At 34.0% G+C, this 19,274-nt stretch overlaps 1 protein-coding gene across 2 annotated transcripts in view; it reads right to left on the bottom strand.

Annotated features, from left to right (window-relative positions):
- Nucleotides 1-773: 773 nt before the first annotated feature.
- The window catches only part of LOC119634087 (homeobox protein aristaless), a 42,983-nt gene continuing 24,482 nt past the window's right edge, over nucleotides 774-19,274 (bottom strand). Inside the window, exons 1-5 of one of the 2 annotated variants that reach the window (XM_038028025.1) lie at nucleotides 14,125-14,402; nucleotides 11,688-12,051; nucleotides 4,850-4,895; nucleotides 1,455-1,723; nucleotides 774-1,378 (exon numbers count right to left, since the gene is read on the bottom strand). In XM_038028025.1, the coding sequence (XP_037883953.1) occupies nucleotides 826-1,378; nucleotides 1,455-1,723; nucleotides 4,850-4,895; nucleotides 11,688-11,974 (1,155 nt within the window). In that variant the 5' untranslated portion in view covers nucleotides 11,975-12,051; nucleotides 14,125-14,402 and the 3' untranslated portion in view covers nucleotides 774-825. Of the gene's footprint in view, nucleotides 1,379-1,454; nucleotides 1,724-4,849; nucleotides 4,896-11,687; nucleotides 12,052-14,124; nucleotides 14,403-19,274 lie in introns of those variants that run through there. The other variant, XM_038028024.1, reaches the window with a different exon arrangement.

Below are 19,274 nucleotides of genomic sequence, written 5' to 3'. Positions count from 1 at the left end.
GACTCTAATTCAGTTAATTGACTGAAACGTGAAACAGGAATTAAGAAGTGAGATGCGCATGTGAGATTCACCGGTTAAATAAAACAAGAATACGAATATAAAAATAATAATGATGAAAACAAAAAAAAAAAAACACAAATAACAACAACAGCAACAATGCAAGTGCACTTAAAAATTTCATTTAAATCTTCATAGAAAATAATTGCTTTTAAAATCCACTCTACATTACGCATGATAGAGTAATAAAACACCAACAGAGTTTCTTACATTTTTAATGTATTTTGTTTTTGTGAATATCACAAAATTTTTATTTTTTGTTTTCTCCTAATTTTACAAATGTGAAGAAAGACTTTTCATCGACGTTTCATTTTACATCCCTCTACATACACATATATTGTATTTATTATTATTATAAAAAAAAAAAAAAAAATTAAGTAAGAATTGTTTTTTCTCTTAATTTCTATTTATATATATGTATATTTGTGTGTATGTGTGTTTATGACTTGTGTATTAAAAAACGCCGACATATTGCAAAGCATTAACATTGCGAAACAACGTAATTATGATGTTAATAAATGCGTCGTAACCGTATATGATAGGCGCGTATACCGTACATAGTTGCATGCAGATGCCATGAATTAATTGATGTTAAGTACATTTAATTTACTCTGGCTTTAATTGGCGTTTTTTTTTTTTTTTTTTTTTTTTTTTTTTAAAATTTTTTTAAAAAGTTTTAATGGGCAAAGTGATCAAGCACCTCTTTGCGAATAACAGTAATTGTGGTCTTAGTTAGTTAGTTGTAATTATTGGTTGATTAAGTGACTATTAGCTGAGCACATCGTTGTGACCGTTTTGACGCAGCAATTCCAGTTTGAGTTCGTGTTCCCGAGCTTTAAGGCGTAAAGCAGCGATAGACGAAGTGCGGCGATCTTCAGGTGGGGTACTAGAGCGAACATTACTTCCGGTCGGTGTTGATGAAACCGGTTGTTGGGGCGAATGATGGGATGGTAAAATGACAGGAGCCTGTGGCACATTGTGGGGCGGAGCGTTCATCGCCGCCGGAAGTGTTTGATGAGCCAATGATAAGCTTACGGCTGCGGCTTGCGAAGAAATTGATGGAATTTGCGATACCGGCGGTAAGGATTGTGACGTTGCTCCCGCAGAACCCGATTGTGAAGAAACTGAAGCCGGCGACGTAGGAGGTGAGCCAATCAAGTGATTGGGCGAATGTAAATCGGGCGAACTAATCAAAATTGGAGGCTTAGCTGCCACAGATGGTGGACGTGGGACTGCCGTCATATTGGCCAGAAGCGATTGAAATGACGTCGACGGCGAATACATGGACGCCATAGCCGGCGGTAGCATATGCGGTGGAGCTCTATTAAAAAAATCGAATGCTATGAGCGAAATACAAACAAAAATATATATAACGATTTTTTTTCTTAAAGGAATACCTTTGAAATTGATTAAAATATCCCGTGGGTAAAAGATGAGGAGCTCCGGATAAATGGGGATAACGAAATGCGGCTAAATTGGCGGGGGCCTCAAATGATTTGCGTAAGTTGGCAAAACCCAAATGAGTAAACGGATTTGGTGGCAATGTCGAACTAACCACTGTTTGAATAGCTCCCGGCCCGCTAGGTAAATACGGATTATAAGGATGCGATTGCGGACCCACTTTCTCTTGTTTTCTCCATTTAGCGCGACGATTTTGAAACCAAACCTTAAACGAACCAAGGCAAAGGAAGAAAATAATAAAAATAAAATTTAAATGCTATCGGTTTCTTACTAAAATCATCAGGGACATACATATATATTTCTTTACTCTTAAAAGCTACTATCAGGCTACTGTTTTCACAACTTTGTTTTTTGTCGATGAAATGAACATTTGAACATTATTAACTTGAACATTACTTAACTTGAAGCCTTGCTCTGTATGGTGTCTACACATCTGTGCATTTCATTCATTTATTTGTTTTTTTTTTGTTTTTTTTTTTTTTCTTTGTTTTAAAGTTATTCGCGCGATTTGATTTCTTTGATTTTAAATTAAATTGTTATTTAATTACTTTCCACGAATTCAACTGATATCTGATTTATCTTTTTTGTTTTTGTTTTTCTTTTCGCTTTTTCTTATCTTTTTTTCTAAATTCGTTGCTCATGTATTTCTTTGGTGTTAGTTTTGACTTGGCTTTTTCATCATGTATCTGCCAGCTTAACTAATTAGTGTTGAGTACATTTACTACCGCACAAAATCATTAGTAACATTAGTAACCGCAATAACTAAATTTTTTTTCGTTTTTTTTTCTGAGCTTAAGGCTTACAGCCATGTTAGTTTAAAAAGAAAAAAGAATATCAAGAATTCTGTGGCAATTTTTTTTATTTCCCTTCATATTTTCGGAAATTTACTTTTCTAAACCAAGCATAAACATACATTAGTTATAACTACGGTTAATGCGCTTGATAAATGACTTATGAAATGATATAATGCTACCGTATAAACGCCTTTGTTAAATGTCATGGTTCGTCAAAGAAGTAAAGAAGGACTAATTAGAACCGAAAATTGGTTTTCACTACTTGAAAAATTCGAGATTTAATTGCAAATTAGTTGCAAAGTAAGATACGCGCTTATTCCTTTGTGCATTCCCAGTATTTTTAAAACTCCTAAGAATAAAATTAGAATTAGAAAAGTGTTTACTAAGGTTTGAAGAAAATGTTCGAAAAGGAATGACTCCGATCTTAAAATAAAAACCGAATCTGTCAAGGCAAAAAACCTCTTGGTGTTTTTTCATCAAAGTCCTAATAATGGGTTTGTGCCATAAGGATATATTAAGCTTATGCGAATGTATGCAACACCCAGAAGAACTTGAGATAGATCCACCTATTATGAAAGTTACCCTGAATTGGTTTAAGCTTGTCTGTCCATCTGTCCATTAGTCCCTCTTGTTTTATTGTGCTGAAGCGTTCAACCAACATGCCGAAATTTATGAGATATTTTAATGAAATTTGATAAAACGACGTGTTTGAGTCTAAAGACGAACGCTATTGAAAATGGTTGAAATCGGTTGAGATCAAAACTTCCCAGAAAAGCAGCTTTCCCTTTTGGGCTGGGCATTAAACATATTTTCGATTTGGCATTGCCGTGATCGAAGACGATGCTTTATTTATTGAACGATTGTGGACGTTTACCCTTCAATCGCATTAGTTATTGAAAATAGAGAATGAGTTCAATTGTTTGAATATTTTGAAACAGTTCATATTGCCCGTTTCCCTGCGTATACTGGAAGTAATCACTTTATGTGTGTCATTCCGGGCCTTTTCCCTCTTTGTTGAATGCCACCTATCTTTTAGTACATTCATTTTCACTCTAGTAATACATTTTCGAACAAGTTAAATCCAATCATTGAGAGATTGTAAATGAATCGAACGTCTTCTCCGGCGTTCGTAATCATCGCTGAAGTATTTTGTTGCTCACATGCTAAAATAAAGAGAAGTCGCTGCCTGGCTAAACACAGCTTTATTTCAATTTGATATTTTGAGTATTTGCAAAGCCAGTCATTTAGCAGCATTGGGAATGGCTTGTCGTTGTTGAGGCCACATGACGTTTTGTTACTTCGCTAAAGACTGGGTGTTCTATAAACCTATAAACAACTAATTTTTTGGAAAACTATCTCATAATTTACTTTGAAGCCCTTCGAAAAGGCATTTTTCCTTTTTCGCGGACTTTCTCTTGCGACAATGCATTTATTTTCTTTCTCATCTGCCTCGTTGCTGCAAATGGCGTTCACCGTTAATCGACTTGCTAAGATGCGCTCATCTCATTATTGAAAATTAAAGTCATGAAATTAAATGTTTACTTTCATTATCATTTTGCGTTTCGTAAGGACCGTTTTCCACAGCTTAAACTAGTTAACAAAGAATATTGTCTACGTCTTCAACCTGCCTTGGTCCAGTTCATAAAAAATATCCAGTTACCTGAAAAAATATTTCCTGACTTTCACATCACGAGAAGACACCTTCGCTTACTGCTTAATCATCATGTTTTAACAAGAATCTTGCTAATATTGTTCCACTTGCAGCTTATTCACGCTTCCAACGACCTCTAGTGTGTGTTTTCTTTTTCTACAATTGAATGAACTAATCTGTACTAATCGTCTTGAGTTAATAGAAGCTAAAGGAGCTATCGGGCGATTTCAGGAATTTAGAAATGGAATAGGCGACTGAAATAATGTTGACGCAGGTGCATTTAAGGGAAGAGGGGAAGGAGGGGGGGGGGGGGGGGGGGGTCACTACCCTCCGATTTCGATGAATAAATATATAATTTGCGTTTCACTCGGAAATTCACCGTTTTTTCAAAGGACCTGCTGTTTTTACATCAATCATCTTTGAATTTCAGTTCATAGCCCTAAATTGCAATTTTTCAATACAAAAGTGGGGCTAAAACAATCCATCCAATCTTACAAAACAATTCGCTACACAGAAGAACTTGCGGATAAAATCGTTCTTTGGTCAAAGATAGATTTTCACCACAACTGTAAGAAATAAAAATATGAGATTTCCTTTTCCTTTTCCTTCCAACCTGTTTCGAGCACTTACACCATCATACCATCATATTGATCTTTATTAAGTAACATTCAATCTAATGCTAATTCTAGTAAGCTAGTCTTACTAAGTGACTGAAAAACTCTTCCAATTTAATTGCAATCCAATAAATACACATAGTGTGGCTTACGGTTATAAGAAACTTTTACTGCATGACTTCTTAAGACAATCATTTATCATCTATTCCTAACTTAAGTTGTCCGTCGCAATTTAAGTTAATCTGAAGTTTACTTAACATAGTCTGACTTACTTGTATGCGTGCCTCAGTTAAACCAATTTTCATGGCCAGCTCTTCTCTGCAATAAAAAAATGAGAAAATAAAGGGGGAAAAAAAAGAAAAACGGATATTAAAGCAAGCAAACGCAATTAATTGAATCATTCATGTGTTTATATATGTTATATCGAAGCAAATGCTTATAGATAGATAAAAGAAACTATAAGTGTAGATAGCTTTATAGCTGCTTTCAATTACAATTGTACTTTGATTTTTTTTTATTAACTCATTACCCCGTTTAATGCTTATTTGGACATAAAAGTTTATATATATATATATATGTAAAAAAGGAAATATATAAAATTAATAATCGGCCGGTTTTTAATTTAATTTGTTGCACTAGCATTAAAATGGAAAAAATTGCAATCAACTTGAAACGAATCTTTTGATATTCACAATATGATAATGATTATTAAAACAAGCAAGAAAATTGTCTTTGGCCGGAAACGAACCTTTTATACCCATCCCCGGTATAAATCGTATATCGTCGTGACGCCTGCGATATTTAATTTCGAATTAACGCACTTAGCTTGTCGAATTCTACTCTTCAAGTTCTTTTATTTGATAGCCAATCGATATCGGTGCTAAGAGGTAATGAATCTTCCACGCCGTAGGATCCACCTTACATATTATGGAACTAATACCTTTCTAGACAGACTACATATTTTACGGGTGAGGAATGTGTAAAATAATTTTCAACATTTTGTCTCGTTTATCTTAAGAGTAATAAGTAGAAAACATCAAAATAGTGAAAAAGTCACTTATAACTTCGTGCAACTTCGTGGTCAATTTCTTCAATTCTTGTACAGGTGCTGCAGGATCATCCATAGAGGGTACGTACAAATATTCATCTTTGTAATTGTTGTAGTTCATGAGTAACGAATAAAAAACGATATTGTTTTTATTTTTTGAAGAGAGAACTAGTCTCAGATCATGTTGTACTGTTGTCGTATCCTTTGAGCGATTTGGCCTATTTTCAATCTCTCTTTCTCACCAATAGCGAGAACAATTCATTTTAATTTTTAATCATACGCTGAGCTTATCTCTCGAAAGTCAATTTTCTGACTTTTGCAAGCAGTTTGAGAAAATGAGTATATATATCTTTTGCCATAGGTCAAGTAATTTAATCAAATGCTCCGTTATTTGCGACATACGTACATACTTTAAGAAAACAAACGAATGCTTTATTAATTGAACATTAATTATATCAATAAATCTTGGCCGCGTTTATTATAAATAAGCGCAAAAAAAAAAAATAAAAAATAAAAATAAAAAACAAACAATACAAACTGGAATAATAAATAAACTATAATTGGTTTGTAAAAATGCCATTAAAATAAAACAAAAAATCAACAGCAGTTAAAATTAAAAGGAAAAAAAAAAATAAATAAAATTCAGAGCAAAAAACAAGACTAATTTACTAACTAAAAGATAATAAAAATTGAAATCGCTAGGCCGAAGAGTAGAAAGGTGAATAACAACGGAAAACCCATTCAATGTCTTAATAAATGAAAACAAGTCAGAAAATATTGCTTTAGGGCGAATCTTGGTTACTCACCATCTAAACTAAATGTAATAGTTGCTTAAGTCTCTCTTAATTGCCGATATGTTAATGAATCCTAACAACAACATATTGGATGGTTTTCAAAAGTAATAGTTTGTGGAATTTATATCTAAGAGCAAATATGCCCAAAATCATTCTAGCTCAAGTTTTATTTTCTGAACATTTCTAACGGTTAGTAGTAAATAAATAAATTAATGGACTTATGGACTTATGGTTCGTTACAAATTATATAAAAATATTAGTATATCACTACCAATCATTGTTGAATATAAAATTTTTATTAATGTATTACATTAGTTGCTGTTGACGCTCGTTTACTGGCATCGTAAAAAAGCTAACAGCATAAAAGTTTAATTTATTGTTTTTCTTTAAGAAATTCATGTTAATTCATATAAATTAGTCCCATTCAAATGCGCACAGACTGTGAAATTACTTTGCAAGTTACACTTTGAGTTATTCATAAAAACGTTCAAGTTTTTTGTGAGCAAAGTTTTTCTTTATATACGTGTATTTTTATATACGAGTATATATTGTATGTATAATCTCTGTTATGAGAAATATTTCTTTCAAAGTTCGAATTCAATGCGTGAATCTTCTGAAGTCATCTTTAATTTCTATTTTTTTTTTTTTAAATCATATTTTATTTTGTTTTCCGTGGTTATAAACTCTTTAATATTCATTGCAACCCAAAATATCTTCTCTCTATCTTCTTCCTTGGCCTAAAATTTCTTCTTCTGGTTTCTTCCTTTTCTAGGCTCCGCTACAACAAAATGTTTCTAGCCAAGCTAAGTATATATCTCTATGATCTTATCCTTCTCTACATACATTTTTTTATGCAAAACATACACGTACATACATCTAATATATAGGAGAGTAACATATTTATTTTTGACATATAATCAACATGCTTGCTGTTCATATAGTTTTGTAACATATTAGAGCAACATATTCCTTCTGTGTATACTGTCATTGGCTGCGTAAAATTTATATGCATAATATTTTCTATGTATGATGAATTGTAAAAAGAAGCATATCGAGAATTGTGTAAAAGGCTAATGCAAACGTTGCTCAGCCCTTCTCTGTGTTGCGGTAGTCAGCGAGGTAAGAATTAATTCACTCAACGTACGAAGAACTTGACTTAAGCAAATTATACAAAGTGACTGAGTCCCAACACTCTATAAAAAATGCATTGTTAGGGCAGCGTGCGTAATCTGGCCATTTTGAATTCTCTTTAAAACTACTCTTAAGAAAAAATGACTGCATATCGAGCGTGTAGAGCACCAACCATCCTGCATTTCCCTCTGAACGAATAGAAATGGGCAAATGGGAAAGGGAGTTCGTTTGCCCCCTCTCACAACGAACACATGAGGTAACCGCAGTTACGAACTCCCTATGACATTCTTAATTATCTCACGTGATGGGTTTCCATTTGCAATCGTTACCACGCAACTTTTGTGAGCTGTACAGTGCGTCCATATTTTACGGCGCCTTTAAGTAATTTTGATGTTCATTCACTTTATCAAATATGTGGTTTTCGCAAAAATACAAACAATAGGTGTGCCCATGTATTCCAAACATTTTTTGAAAGGTGCTATGACTAGTAGTATATTGTACTGATTTAGTGATTTATACTTCGCCTACGGCGGATAAAAGTAATATATTTAAACTTTAGGTGATGGTGTGAGTTATTTCGATGAAGTGTGTATAACTCTGATTTTTTCGCAGCTCAGCGCGATTTGCATGCCAAAAAAACCCATTTGAAGGCTGTGCTACGTTTTCCATTTAACTCCTAACGAAAGCGCTACTGAAGAGACGTGGACTATCGAAAGCACAAACCATGAAGCCAGTCCGGTGAAACCCTAATATCGACAAAAAGGCGAATATCGACGGATCCTTATTCGTGTAGTCGGCTGAATATATTACGAGCTGTGTATTACGAGCTTACAAAACCTATAGTTACAAAACCTATAGTGGCCATTACCGATGACAGTTAATTATTTCCAGCTGTGAAGTGCCGAAAGGTATTATAGAGTAGCTATACCCTACGTTAGTGGTGATCTATACAACACGTAGAAGGATTTAGGATAGACGCGTTTTTCATTGTATCTGTTATATAAGTTTATCTTACCTATTACGTAAGCTTGTCTTATACATTGTATAAGTTTGTCTTATATATTATATGAACTCGTTTGTCCATCTATCCGTCTTCAACCTACACATTCTAATTTTTGAGATATTTTGGTGCAATTGGGACACCGACGTTTCGTGGCTCAAGGACAAACGCTATTGCGTTCGTGTTGGATCATTTTTTGGACTAATTCCCATCTAACGTCTCATTTTGAAAAGTTGTAATGTGAACAAGCGTTGCGGGTTAAAGTATTTAAAGGTGAGCCATGGCCCTCTATAATCTTTTTACTTGTTTTTCAGCATGAAGATGTTTGCTGCTGTATGGCAAAGGCAATCGAGGAAAAGTTAGAAACATAATAAGTAAAAACTGTAGTTTACCATCTGTAGCGGATATTAATCTAAAGATTAAAGCAAATGTCTATAAGTGCCTTCTCCAATTTCGAAGAAGTGTGGCTCTTTTTGCAAATGGGCCAACAATAGGCCAAATATCCCCAAGGACCCAAAGCATATATTGAATGTTCCGATCATTTAATTGACTACAATTAAGAAAGTATTTAATAATAAAGAGCCCTCACTAGGCGGCCAATATTAAATCGGTGGTAATTAAAACAAATAACAGAATACCTATGCGAAGTTATGCAAATTTATCTTTGGTAAATACTAAAGGAAGAGTAACATAAAATTAAACTCAACTTATCTTGTATCTATTTCAATCGTGCCAACAATAACAACAACAAATTTTAGATAAGTAAACGTTCGGAAGAGAAGAGCTGAAAATTGAACATTTTTTTTTTTTTTTTTTTTTTAAATCAATACAATTATGATTGGTTGTACTGATATATTCAGTTAAAAGGCCGACGGCATAGTTACACGTTAATGCGAGATAAAATGCGATATAAACCAGTATTGCTTGCGGTGAAAATATGTATACTTAAGTATGATGAAATCATGAAAAATGGTTAAAGAGGCACTTTCCTGCTCGCTTGCTGCGCATGTAAAACATTTTACATGTGTAAGGGTCATAATCGAAAAAGCAAAGTCAGACTTGATCGAAAGTTGATAATGTATTTAGAAAAAATTGCGACGATACTCAATAAAGCGTACGAAGTGAGGTGTATAAAAACGCTATCATTTGCACACCGTCAGATTGACGTTCGAAGTGTTTCTTGACCACTTTTATGGAGTATAAAACGCGAAACATCAAATTAAGTTTATGTAACTTTGCCTCGTTAGTTGCTTTGTTCTCCTAATGGGTAAATTAAATGAAACTGTTTTAACTTGAAAGCAGCATATTATCACGTCACAGTGTATTTTGCATTTACGCAGTAACAAGCCGTACTCTTTTACTATAAACAAACTGAATAATCCCCAAACGTATTTAAATTGTTGCAATAGTGGGCGTGAAAAAGTGAATAAGAAAGGCGTAATACATCATAAAAGTCAATTAAATATTTTTGCGCATTACATTAAATTGCGCCTATAAAGCTATCAACGAAATGATTCAATATATTTTTCATCATCTGATAGTAAAGTGGATGGGATAAGTGATGATGAAATTTAAGAAAATTGGATGAAATTTTCGAAATTTTAAGTCCCGATTATTTTAACTGTTCGTACGCCACTGAAGGAAGCGTAAAAATATTTATATAAACTTGTATAACAACATAGCTACCAATCAGTATTAAATCAGTGTTGACGATGCCTTTAACTTTTAAGCAGTCAGTGGATGTTTCTGATGGCAGGCTATGCTCAATCACGACCTGTAAACTTTATTAAAAATAAATTCAATTATAGAAAACATGATTATTCATTATAAAAATTACAGAAATTATATGCATATACACATGTATGTCGAAAAAAAAAAAAAAAAAAAACAAGATTTAGCGTTCAACGACGTGCATACAATTTATACGCGGCTAAAGGAAGTAATGAAATACAATGAAAAGTCTTCACACATGTAGGTTTAGTTGATTATGTTCAACAAAATGTGAATATTAACGATCATTATGCGTTGTCTCAAGAAGAAAAATTATGAATTTTTCTGAACTTATAAATGGGAGTGTGCTTAGTTTGTTCACATGTTAGTAATTATTGATAGTTGTTGACTACTTTCTTCTTCTTCTTCTTCTTCTTCTGTCAAAGACAATCTGCACGAGCAATATAAGCTTAATAGATTTTCCTTTAGTAGTCATTTGCTTTAACATATCCATGTATTTCGTCCTTGAATTGATTTTCTCGCAGATCCTCAAATTAATTATCCAAAGTCTTAATAAATTCTTTAAATGCAAAGAATGTGCTGCGAGTTGGGGACAGATAGTGCTCGAAGAGGGCTAAATGTGGTTTGTGAGCAGCATTCAGCAATTAATTGGTAAATTTCCCTTCATATGCTAAACTTTTATTACCCCTTACAACTTTTTCTCTTCGGATTTCTTGAAAATATAGTCGCATCGCTTGCAGACGTTGGTTTTATTATTAGATGAAATGTTAAAAGCAATCTTTTGGATTTCCAATACGTCGTTATTGTTGGTTTCAAAGAAGTTTATGCGAATGGTTTAAAATATTTTTTGCGGAAGTTAAAAATATTCGAGATTCTATAAAAATGTCGCCTTGTTGTGGCGAAAAATATCCTCCCTTTAGAAGTACGATAAGCTATCGAAAGCATTAACAAATAGATTTTCGTTAAAAATGGTCTTCTTAAACGAATAGACGAATCTGAGTGTTTATAATCCCGGAAATACGCTCTAGGGATCCTAAAAAACCTGTATATGCTACACCAATAAGAGTTTGCATCGATTTAGAAATCCCCGTCCATTTCTCTATTGCTCCTTGATGAAGAAAATAAACAGATCAAAAGCTGGGTTTACGATTTTTAACTGACGATCGTATGTCAGTTTAGAAAATGGGCTTACTCGCCCTTGCATAATCACGAAACTATATATATTCCGGCACCGGGAGCTGTTTAGATTAACCTCAAAACACAATTCTCCGACGAACCACCACAATTTATTGATTGGTAGTGGTAAGTATTAAAGGCGAATATAAATTATTATTTATTTATTTATTTATTTTTTTTAATAATCAGTCATCTAAAGAGAAGTTATAATGAAAGGTAGAAAAGCTTACCGTGTGAAAACATCAGGATAGTGAGTGCGCGAGAACGCTTTTTCCAATTCCTCTAACTGAAAGCTGGTAAATGTTGTACGATAGCGACGTTGTTTACGTTTCGGAGCGTAATCATCTAATTCACCGTCGCTGTTTGCATCGGAGATTGGACTGTTTGTACCACCGCTTGGGGCACAACCGACAGCGGTAACAGTGCAGGAGGCCGAACGGTCAGGAATAGCATCCTGATGAGCTAATTTGGCTTCTTGTGGTAACTCGTCCAGCTTGACTTCCTCAGATATGCCCATAATCTATATGGGCCCAAAACTATGCAATGTTTACAATGAGTAACTCTATTAAATTCTCTTTACTGTATCCACAAAAGCTGAAATAGAAAACAAAAAAAAAAAAAAAGACAAAAGAAAATGAAATTTTATATAAATTATAGAAATGCTGTGGCAATAAATAATGATGATAGATAGGCGAACGTTTAACCGCGCATAGGTAGTGAAGATGTACAGTCTGCCATATTGAATTTAAACGATTCCGTCATTAATATTAATTGTCATTTCATACTTTAATGTGATGCGTGTACATCATTGCGTTGATGCCAGTTTTATGACAATGCATTATGGTTCCAATGAGTTTTATGAACTTGCACCGAGAGATCACTTGATTTAGAAAAATTTAATTGAGTTCGTGAGAATCACATATATGGTTCGGTAATATTGTGGCCGCTGTGGACATTGATAGGCAGCCAAGCTGTGATTTACAACTTAATCACATCATGCAATTAAGCATAAAAGACAGGACGGACATACTTATGGATTGGAATTGTCGAATAGATAGACTAACTGACATACTCACGGAATAGTTATACGTTCGCTTAAGGTATCAAACAATTTGTTCGAAGGTGTACAACAACGTCATTATTTCACAACTTAAGTCACGCTTCACAGAGCTGCCATATATATATATATATACACAAAATACAATGCACAAAACGCATACATTAACAGGAGGATCTTTTTATATTCCTGAACAATGACATGCAGAAAACATTACTATGCATGACATTGGTGAATACGCGTGAGCAAACATAAATACCAAAAGAGCCTGACAAGATTCCAATGCACAATGAAAGCGTTCTATACTTCACTCCGTAACACACACAAATATATATGTATATATACTATCCGTCTCTCTCTCTCTCTCTCTCTCTCTCTCTCTCGATGGCTCTCTTACTCGGATAGTGATCTATATAAGTAAAGGCACACGACCAATTTACAAAAGCAACAAAACGTAAAATTCGAATGCATTTTTGCATAAATAATGAACAATTTTTATACCTTCAATACCACCACCACTTAGTTAACCAATTCTCCAATGCGTCCGCAGTTAAAGGATGTTAGCGAACATTGAAAATCTCAAGCTATAATATATTTTGTTAAAGTTTATATTTTTTCCTATAATTATTACTTGATTTGAAATATCGTAAATCACTGCATACATAAAAAAAAAAACACAAACGCAAGCACAACGCAAGCATAAAGAAAAACACAAATACATATACATCTTAAGTAGTACATCAAAAGCCCATATTCGAACTCTGACTTTGTGGATATTGATATCATTACATATTCATATGTAATTCATTAAATTGTAACATGTTCAAATGATGGTACGACTGTCAGCAAACACAACATGATAGCTGCCATCGTATGCTACCATTTCACGAGACAATGCTGCATGTTATGCAGAAACACTCATTAATCACTTCAGTTTTACCACAAACTAACAAAACGAATTCTACTCTAAGTAAAGGTAAAAACGAGAAAGAACAAAAACAAAAAAAAAAAGGAAGAATTCCTTATTCTTGTATATATATATATATATATATGCCCACCGAAATGGGCATGTACAGCAAGTTGAAACTTGAACCGCGAACACCAAGTATACATTATATATGTACGGGAACGTATGTGCGTATATGCGTATAGTACTAAAGCAAGTTATAATTTATACAGAACTCGTATTGATTTTGCGAGGGGATTACATGATCGCCGTACGATCGAATTCATTGATACGAGTGCAAACTTAACATTTCTATTTAGATTACATAAGATGATGCAAATGTTCATGTTGCAGCAGCATGTTGTATAAACATAACAGAAGAAAACTAAATACTCGCCAGCCAAAAAGACAAATGAAATGAAATCTACATTCATATTATCAATATCTCTTTCGTATATTTCTTACATTAGAGTGGTTCATCACTTTTTATTTGTCCTTTTTTTCTTTCTCTTATATCAACATTCATTTTCATATGTGATCGATTGAAGCCGAAACAACCACAAGTGCAAGTTCAACTGATGCTTGATCTTGTATGAGGAAAGAAAACCAAAGTTATCGGTCTTTTATCGAGTAGATGGCAGCAATTAAGAAAAAGCATACGTACATGTTATTATTTAGTGAAAGAAAAGTTGAATGCGCGAATTTGTGGAGAAACTGCCAAGTAGGAGCCAAAAATATGTGAAACGAATGCGCTTGTTCCTCTCTAATGCTCAAAGAAAAAGAGTTCATACACGTAGTCGATGGAACGAGCCCGACACTGAATGCGATGGTTTATAAGCCAGTCTGCTGGTGAAAGAGGGTAAGTGCGTCAAAGGCCCAAACTCAGCTTGTGAATGACCGCTTCCGGGTCAACAATAGCTTTGCGATGTAGGGATACACGTTAGAAAAACACTCCTCCTTTTTTAAGACTCGGAAACTTTGCTTGAATTTGAATGCATTTTTAAAACAAAGCGTGTTTTTATAAATTTTCATATCAAATGTGATTTATTTATATAGAAAAAATATCCGAAAAATAATAATCTACAGGAACAGAACCAGTGCTAATTTTAAACCGGACTATCCGCCTGAGTGGCCGAGTAGGCAAGAGTCTCGACTAGCAAGTCAATGGTCGTGGGTTCGAATCTCAAGTGCGGTAGAGTTTTTAATAAAAACCGATAGCCTTAGATGCTAGTGCTTTTAAGAGTTTAGTCTTAGAATTTATTTCTCTGGCGAAATTAATAATAATAATAATAATAATAATAAACCGGACTAAAGCTCCAAGCACCCGATATTTTATTTGCTTTCTGCAAAGTTGAAAGAAACAAGTAATGGCATGTGTTTCAATGTATTCCGCCCGCTCGATAAATTTCGCTTTGAGATTCTAAGTAGCTGATCGAATAATACATATATTTGGATCGAATGTCCGCGAATCGAAAGGTAATCAGTGATTCGATCGATTTATTTCACTTAGAACAAAAAGTATTTGAAATGAATTTTTCCATTTTCCGCCCGTAGCAAACAAAAATTCGACTTTTTTTTTCCCCCTTAGAGGGTAGCAACTAAGAGATAATTAATGGAATAACAGATTTTTTAGGGTGATGTAAACGAGACGGCTAAGTAATATGTCGAAAAGCATTCTGTTAAGCTTCTCGTTTTAGTTCTGATTCGCAATAAAAGTGATCATTGCACCTAAAGACCGGGATAGATAGCAAAGATAGGGTTGAAGAAGTTGACATGGACTTGATAAGTGATTGCATATTAATTACTAATATATGGAGAAAGTATCTATGAATTGTTGTAGAAGATCCACTAATTTTTTGGCATATTGCAATCCTTTACTGGATCAACGCTCAGTGTTACACTCATCCGCAAAGAAATCGAATACTGATATATTTGCTTTCACCTTTAGAAGGTAGCGTTTGAAAAATTGTGCTTTGTAAAGGACAACTAAACGCCTATCCTATTGGAGCGATTGAACAAGCTGTTGTTTCTACTAATTAAAAACTCTACTATAAATTGAATTGTGATAAAAAGTCGCATGTATCTTCTCATTGTATGCTTCTTTATCTTTGCAATTTAATAAAGTTTAGGTTTTAAATATTCTTTGCACTTTATCACAAGCTTAATAAGAAAACATTTTGAGGGGGTCCAGGGTGATACTGCATACATATTTCATGCGAATATATACATATGTATTCTGGTAGCAACTATATCAGGAATAATCTAAAGCAACGAGATGTGAGATGGCCTCCTTAAGAGGAAATCAATGTTTTTATTCACATATGTGCTTTTCATCGCTGCAGCATTGAATGCTGTTTTATCCTGTGTTTGGTGTACTTCGGTGGCAATATTAACAGGAAGCTGCTAATAAGTTCATGAACTACTAAGAACTTAATTTACATCAGCAAGAGTACGTTCGCATATATTTGCCTGACACCTTGCCGGTGAAAATGTTTTTTTAATTCTTTGTGGGCAATAGTCAGAATGTTTGTTAATTACTATAAAGAGGGAAAGAGTAATAATTTAATATGGAAATTTTTCTCTTATGAGTTTACTCCAACCAAGTAACTCGTATTAATTTTATCATTCCTTTTGCTACATGTTTTAATGGCATTAAAAGTGTGAAACCAATATGGAATTATGACATCATGTCCTAGTATCCTTCATAAGATGGGGAAAAAAAGAGAGAGAGCTTGAAACTCATCTCTACGCGGAGTAATCGGATTAATCGCAATTTACCTTTCATTAAGTCAATTATTCTGAGATATTTACTGCGACAAATTGCGATTCACAGTTCATACAAGAAGAATTTTTCGGTACTTGGTGGGCACTACAGTGGAGGCCTATACGGTTGTAATATAACTGTCCTGTTACACTATCTTCCTGTCCAACTGATCCAATTTGCAAGTGCACCCTTAGTCCAATCTTTCTGTGAATCTCTTTCGGTGAAACTTGTTGCCTGAGTCGTTCTCAAAATAATTACCTTCGGTAGCTGTTCTTAGTTGTTGTCTCACGAACGAACACACCTGCTAACACAACGATCACAGTAAGAAGTATGTTCAGATAGAAATTAACTTAACAAAGCGAGTTGACATCTGTCTGCATATCGGCTGGCATGACCAAACGATTTCATATCTCATTTGCTTTCGCAAAAACTTAAAAAAAAAAATCTGTCCACCTTTAATTAGCACAGTAAGAGTGTGGGAAGGTAATTATACCATACTTACGCTTGCTCCACAGCGGTATGGAAATAAATAAATGGGGGTCAAAACATGAACTGATTCTGGTCCTCACAAATTTCTAAAAGAAAAGGTTGGAGACGTTCAACTCCTTCAGTCTGTCTTGGCAATAAGCAACCCGTACTGCGCGTCTAAGAAATGTTCAAATATAGTCTTTAAAAAGAGTTACGTATGAACAGCACTAGCAAGGGAGGAATTCAAGGAAGAAATTTCATTGGGGAAATTTAAAATTCTTTCCTAACATTGATGCGATCGTCATTTTTCGTTGAAAATTCGCATGTAATAATCAGCGGCTTTCATATGTCGCTCACTTACTTCTAGTTTTATAAAATGACGAGCATTCGATAAATTTCTCGTTATAATTCATCTCGTATGTATAAATGATTGAGTGGAATGGTTGCCCCAGTCGATCTAAATAATGTCAACGTAAAGAGGCTAAAATGAAGAACAAGGTTTGAACGAAGGCTCGATATTTTACACCAGAGATATGACATAATTGATTTGGGAAGCAGAAGGATGCTTGTAAGTAAATTGATTCGGTTAGTCCCGCATACCCAAGACCAATCTTTCTATACCCACTAGGCTTATTAGATACTCTTTCAGAAATATAGTTGAAAGCTTTTTACCCACTTGCAATAATTTCTCATTATAATCCTCTGATCGTCTAAATGCTAAGTATTTTTCACGTTATTATTATATTATTTAGAAGATGTGTTTACCGTAGGCAATTTGCTCTCCTTACAAGATTACAATGGTGATAAATTTTTGATATATTTTTGAAATTAAAAAAGAAAAATTATATTCATGTTTACATATAGCTAATTATATCATTATTGCTCGTAAGAGACACACGTACGAAGACCTATCTACCTACTCATCTTTATGATGATTATTTTCTCATCATGTCATCGTTATCAAATTGGATCAAAATTGTTACGATTCTTCGGTTAAAAGCACAAACAAAGTAAACTCTTCTGCTTATGACCATCAATTGCCTTCAACTTAGCCGCGCGGAAGATATTCAGACATTGAAAGCCAAAAAGAAAAACAGCAGCAAAAAGATTATTATGCCCAAACAAATCAACGTAAAAATGTTTGATTTTTTGACAACCAGTCACTGCTTAACAGTTTGCGGTCAGATATATATATATATATATATAAAGGAATACGTTTAGTAAAAGAAAATTTTTGTTTTAAATGTTTTTTTTTTTTTCGCTGTTTCTCCTCTTTTCTCATTTCTTTTCTGTTGCTGACATTACCCTGGAACGCCAAATATGTCAACATTGTTCGAATGTCATGTTTATAATGTTGAAATGTTTAAATCTTGGCAAATTCGTGTCTTAATGATTGATTCCTTTCGAGTGTTTGTCAGTGTGCAATTATGCGATCGATGGTGATTCTTTATGTGTACGTAGGTACCTGAGGTACACATGTCTGATGACATGAAATGACTGCTAAATGTTCAACATATACGCAAAAACACATTCGTTTAGTTACATAAGAAAGACGTCTGATTATTCTCGTATTAAGATATAAAAATTCGTCTTTTGATATAATTTTCAAGTTGATGATGCCACAAAATAAGCCAATTGTTACGAGAGTTGCTTAAAGTGTTTTTAAGACGCCGTTGTGCCTTTTTTTGTTTGTTTAATGCATGCTAATTATTTCGATTTGCCGATACAAGTGAGGTCAGTGTAATGTGTTTCTTAAAGCGTTTAGGTGCAGGCTTACTCAGCGTGGGTTTTCTTCTTTCCAATATTCTTAATCTAGATAAGATTTCTATTGGCAACGAGTGCATATTTACTTCCTCGACAATCCAATCGATAATCCATTTTTCTGTAGATGTTTTTTTTGTTCGGATAGGTGCGCAGGGAACGCTTTTCGTAACGTGTGTTTTTTTTTCCTGCTAACCGACACAACAGATAGATTATTTCCACTATTCTGAATCTAGAGATGATTTTTTTTGACACTGAGTGTATGTTTACCTTCTCTACAAGGAAGTAATCCAATTTCCTTTAGATATTCCTTCTCGCGTAAATTTCTTTTTAAAACCAGGAGTGTTTGGTAAGTAGATGTGGCTCTAATGAGTTTGTACCATTATAATATGTTTAGAGGTTACAATAAAAATTATTTAAAATACTTTGTTTTATATAAGTGACAAGATGACGAAGTTGCATTACACCAAGGCATCGTTACTCGTAAGGTCTCTGTCGGTTTTTATAACTATATCTTGTTTATTAGGATCGCACGTACCCATCCAATTGAGATGCGTAATGCCTTTGTCATGTCAACTTTAATTCATTGGTGGTTTTCTGCAACCAAATGGAAAGCGTGACAAATCGTTTGTCGGGCGGTTAGACTGTCCGATTTAAAGAGTTTCCCCTTTTAAATTATACCAATTTTCCCATCATTTTATGCACGTGTTTTGAATGGATTATGGAAAGTTTGACAATCATAGAAAATAGCCGCTTGCAATCGCTTTCGTTCCTCGATCACGTTCGCTCTAATCACTTGCATTAAAAATATGCATTTATTT

Source organism: Glossina fuscipes, unplaced genomic scaffold (assembly GCF_014805625.2).
Source record: "Glossina fuscipes isolate IAEA_lab_2018 unplaced genomic scaffold, Yale_Gfus_2 2, whole genome shotgun sequence".
Lineage (NCBI taxonomy): Eukaryota > Metazoa > Arthropoda > Insecta > Diptera > Glossinidae > Glossina > Glossina fuscipes.
The sequence above is the reverse complement of the archived record's forward strand: the minus strand, read 5'-3'. Positions and strand labels throughout refer to the sequence as shown.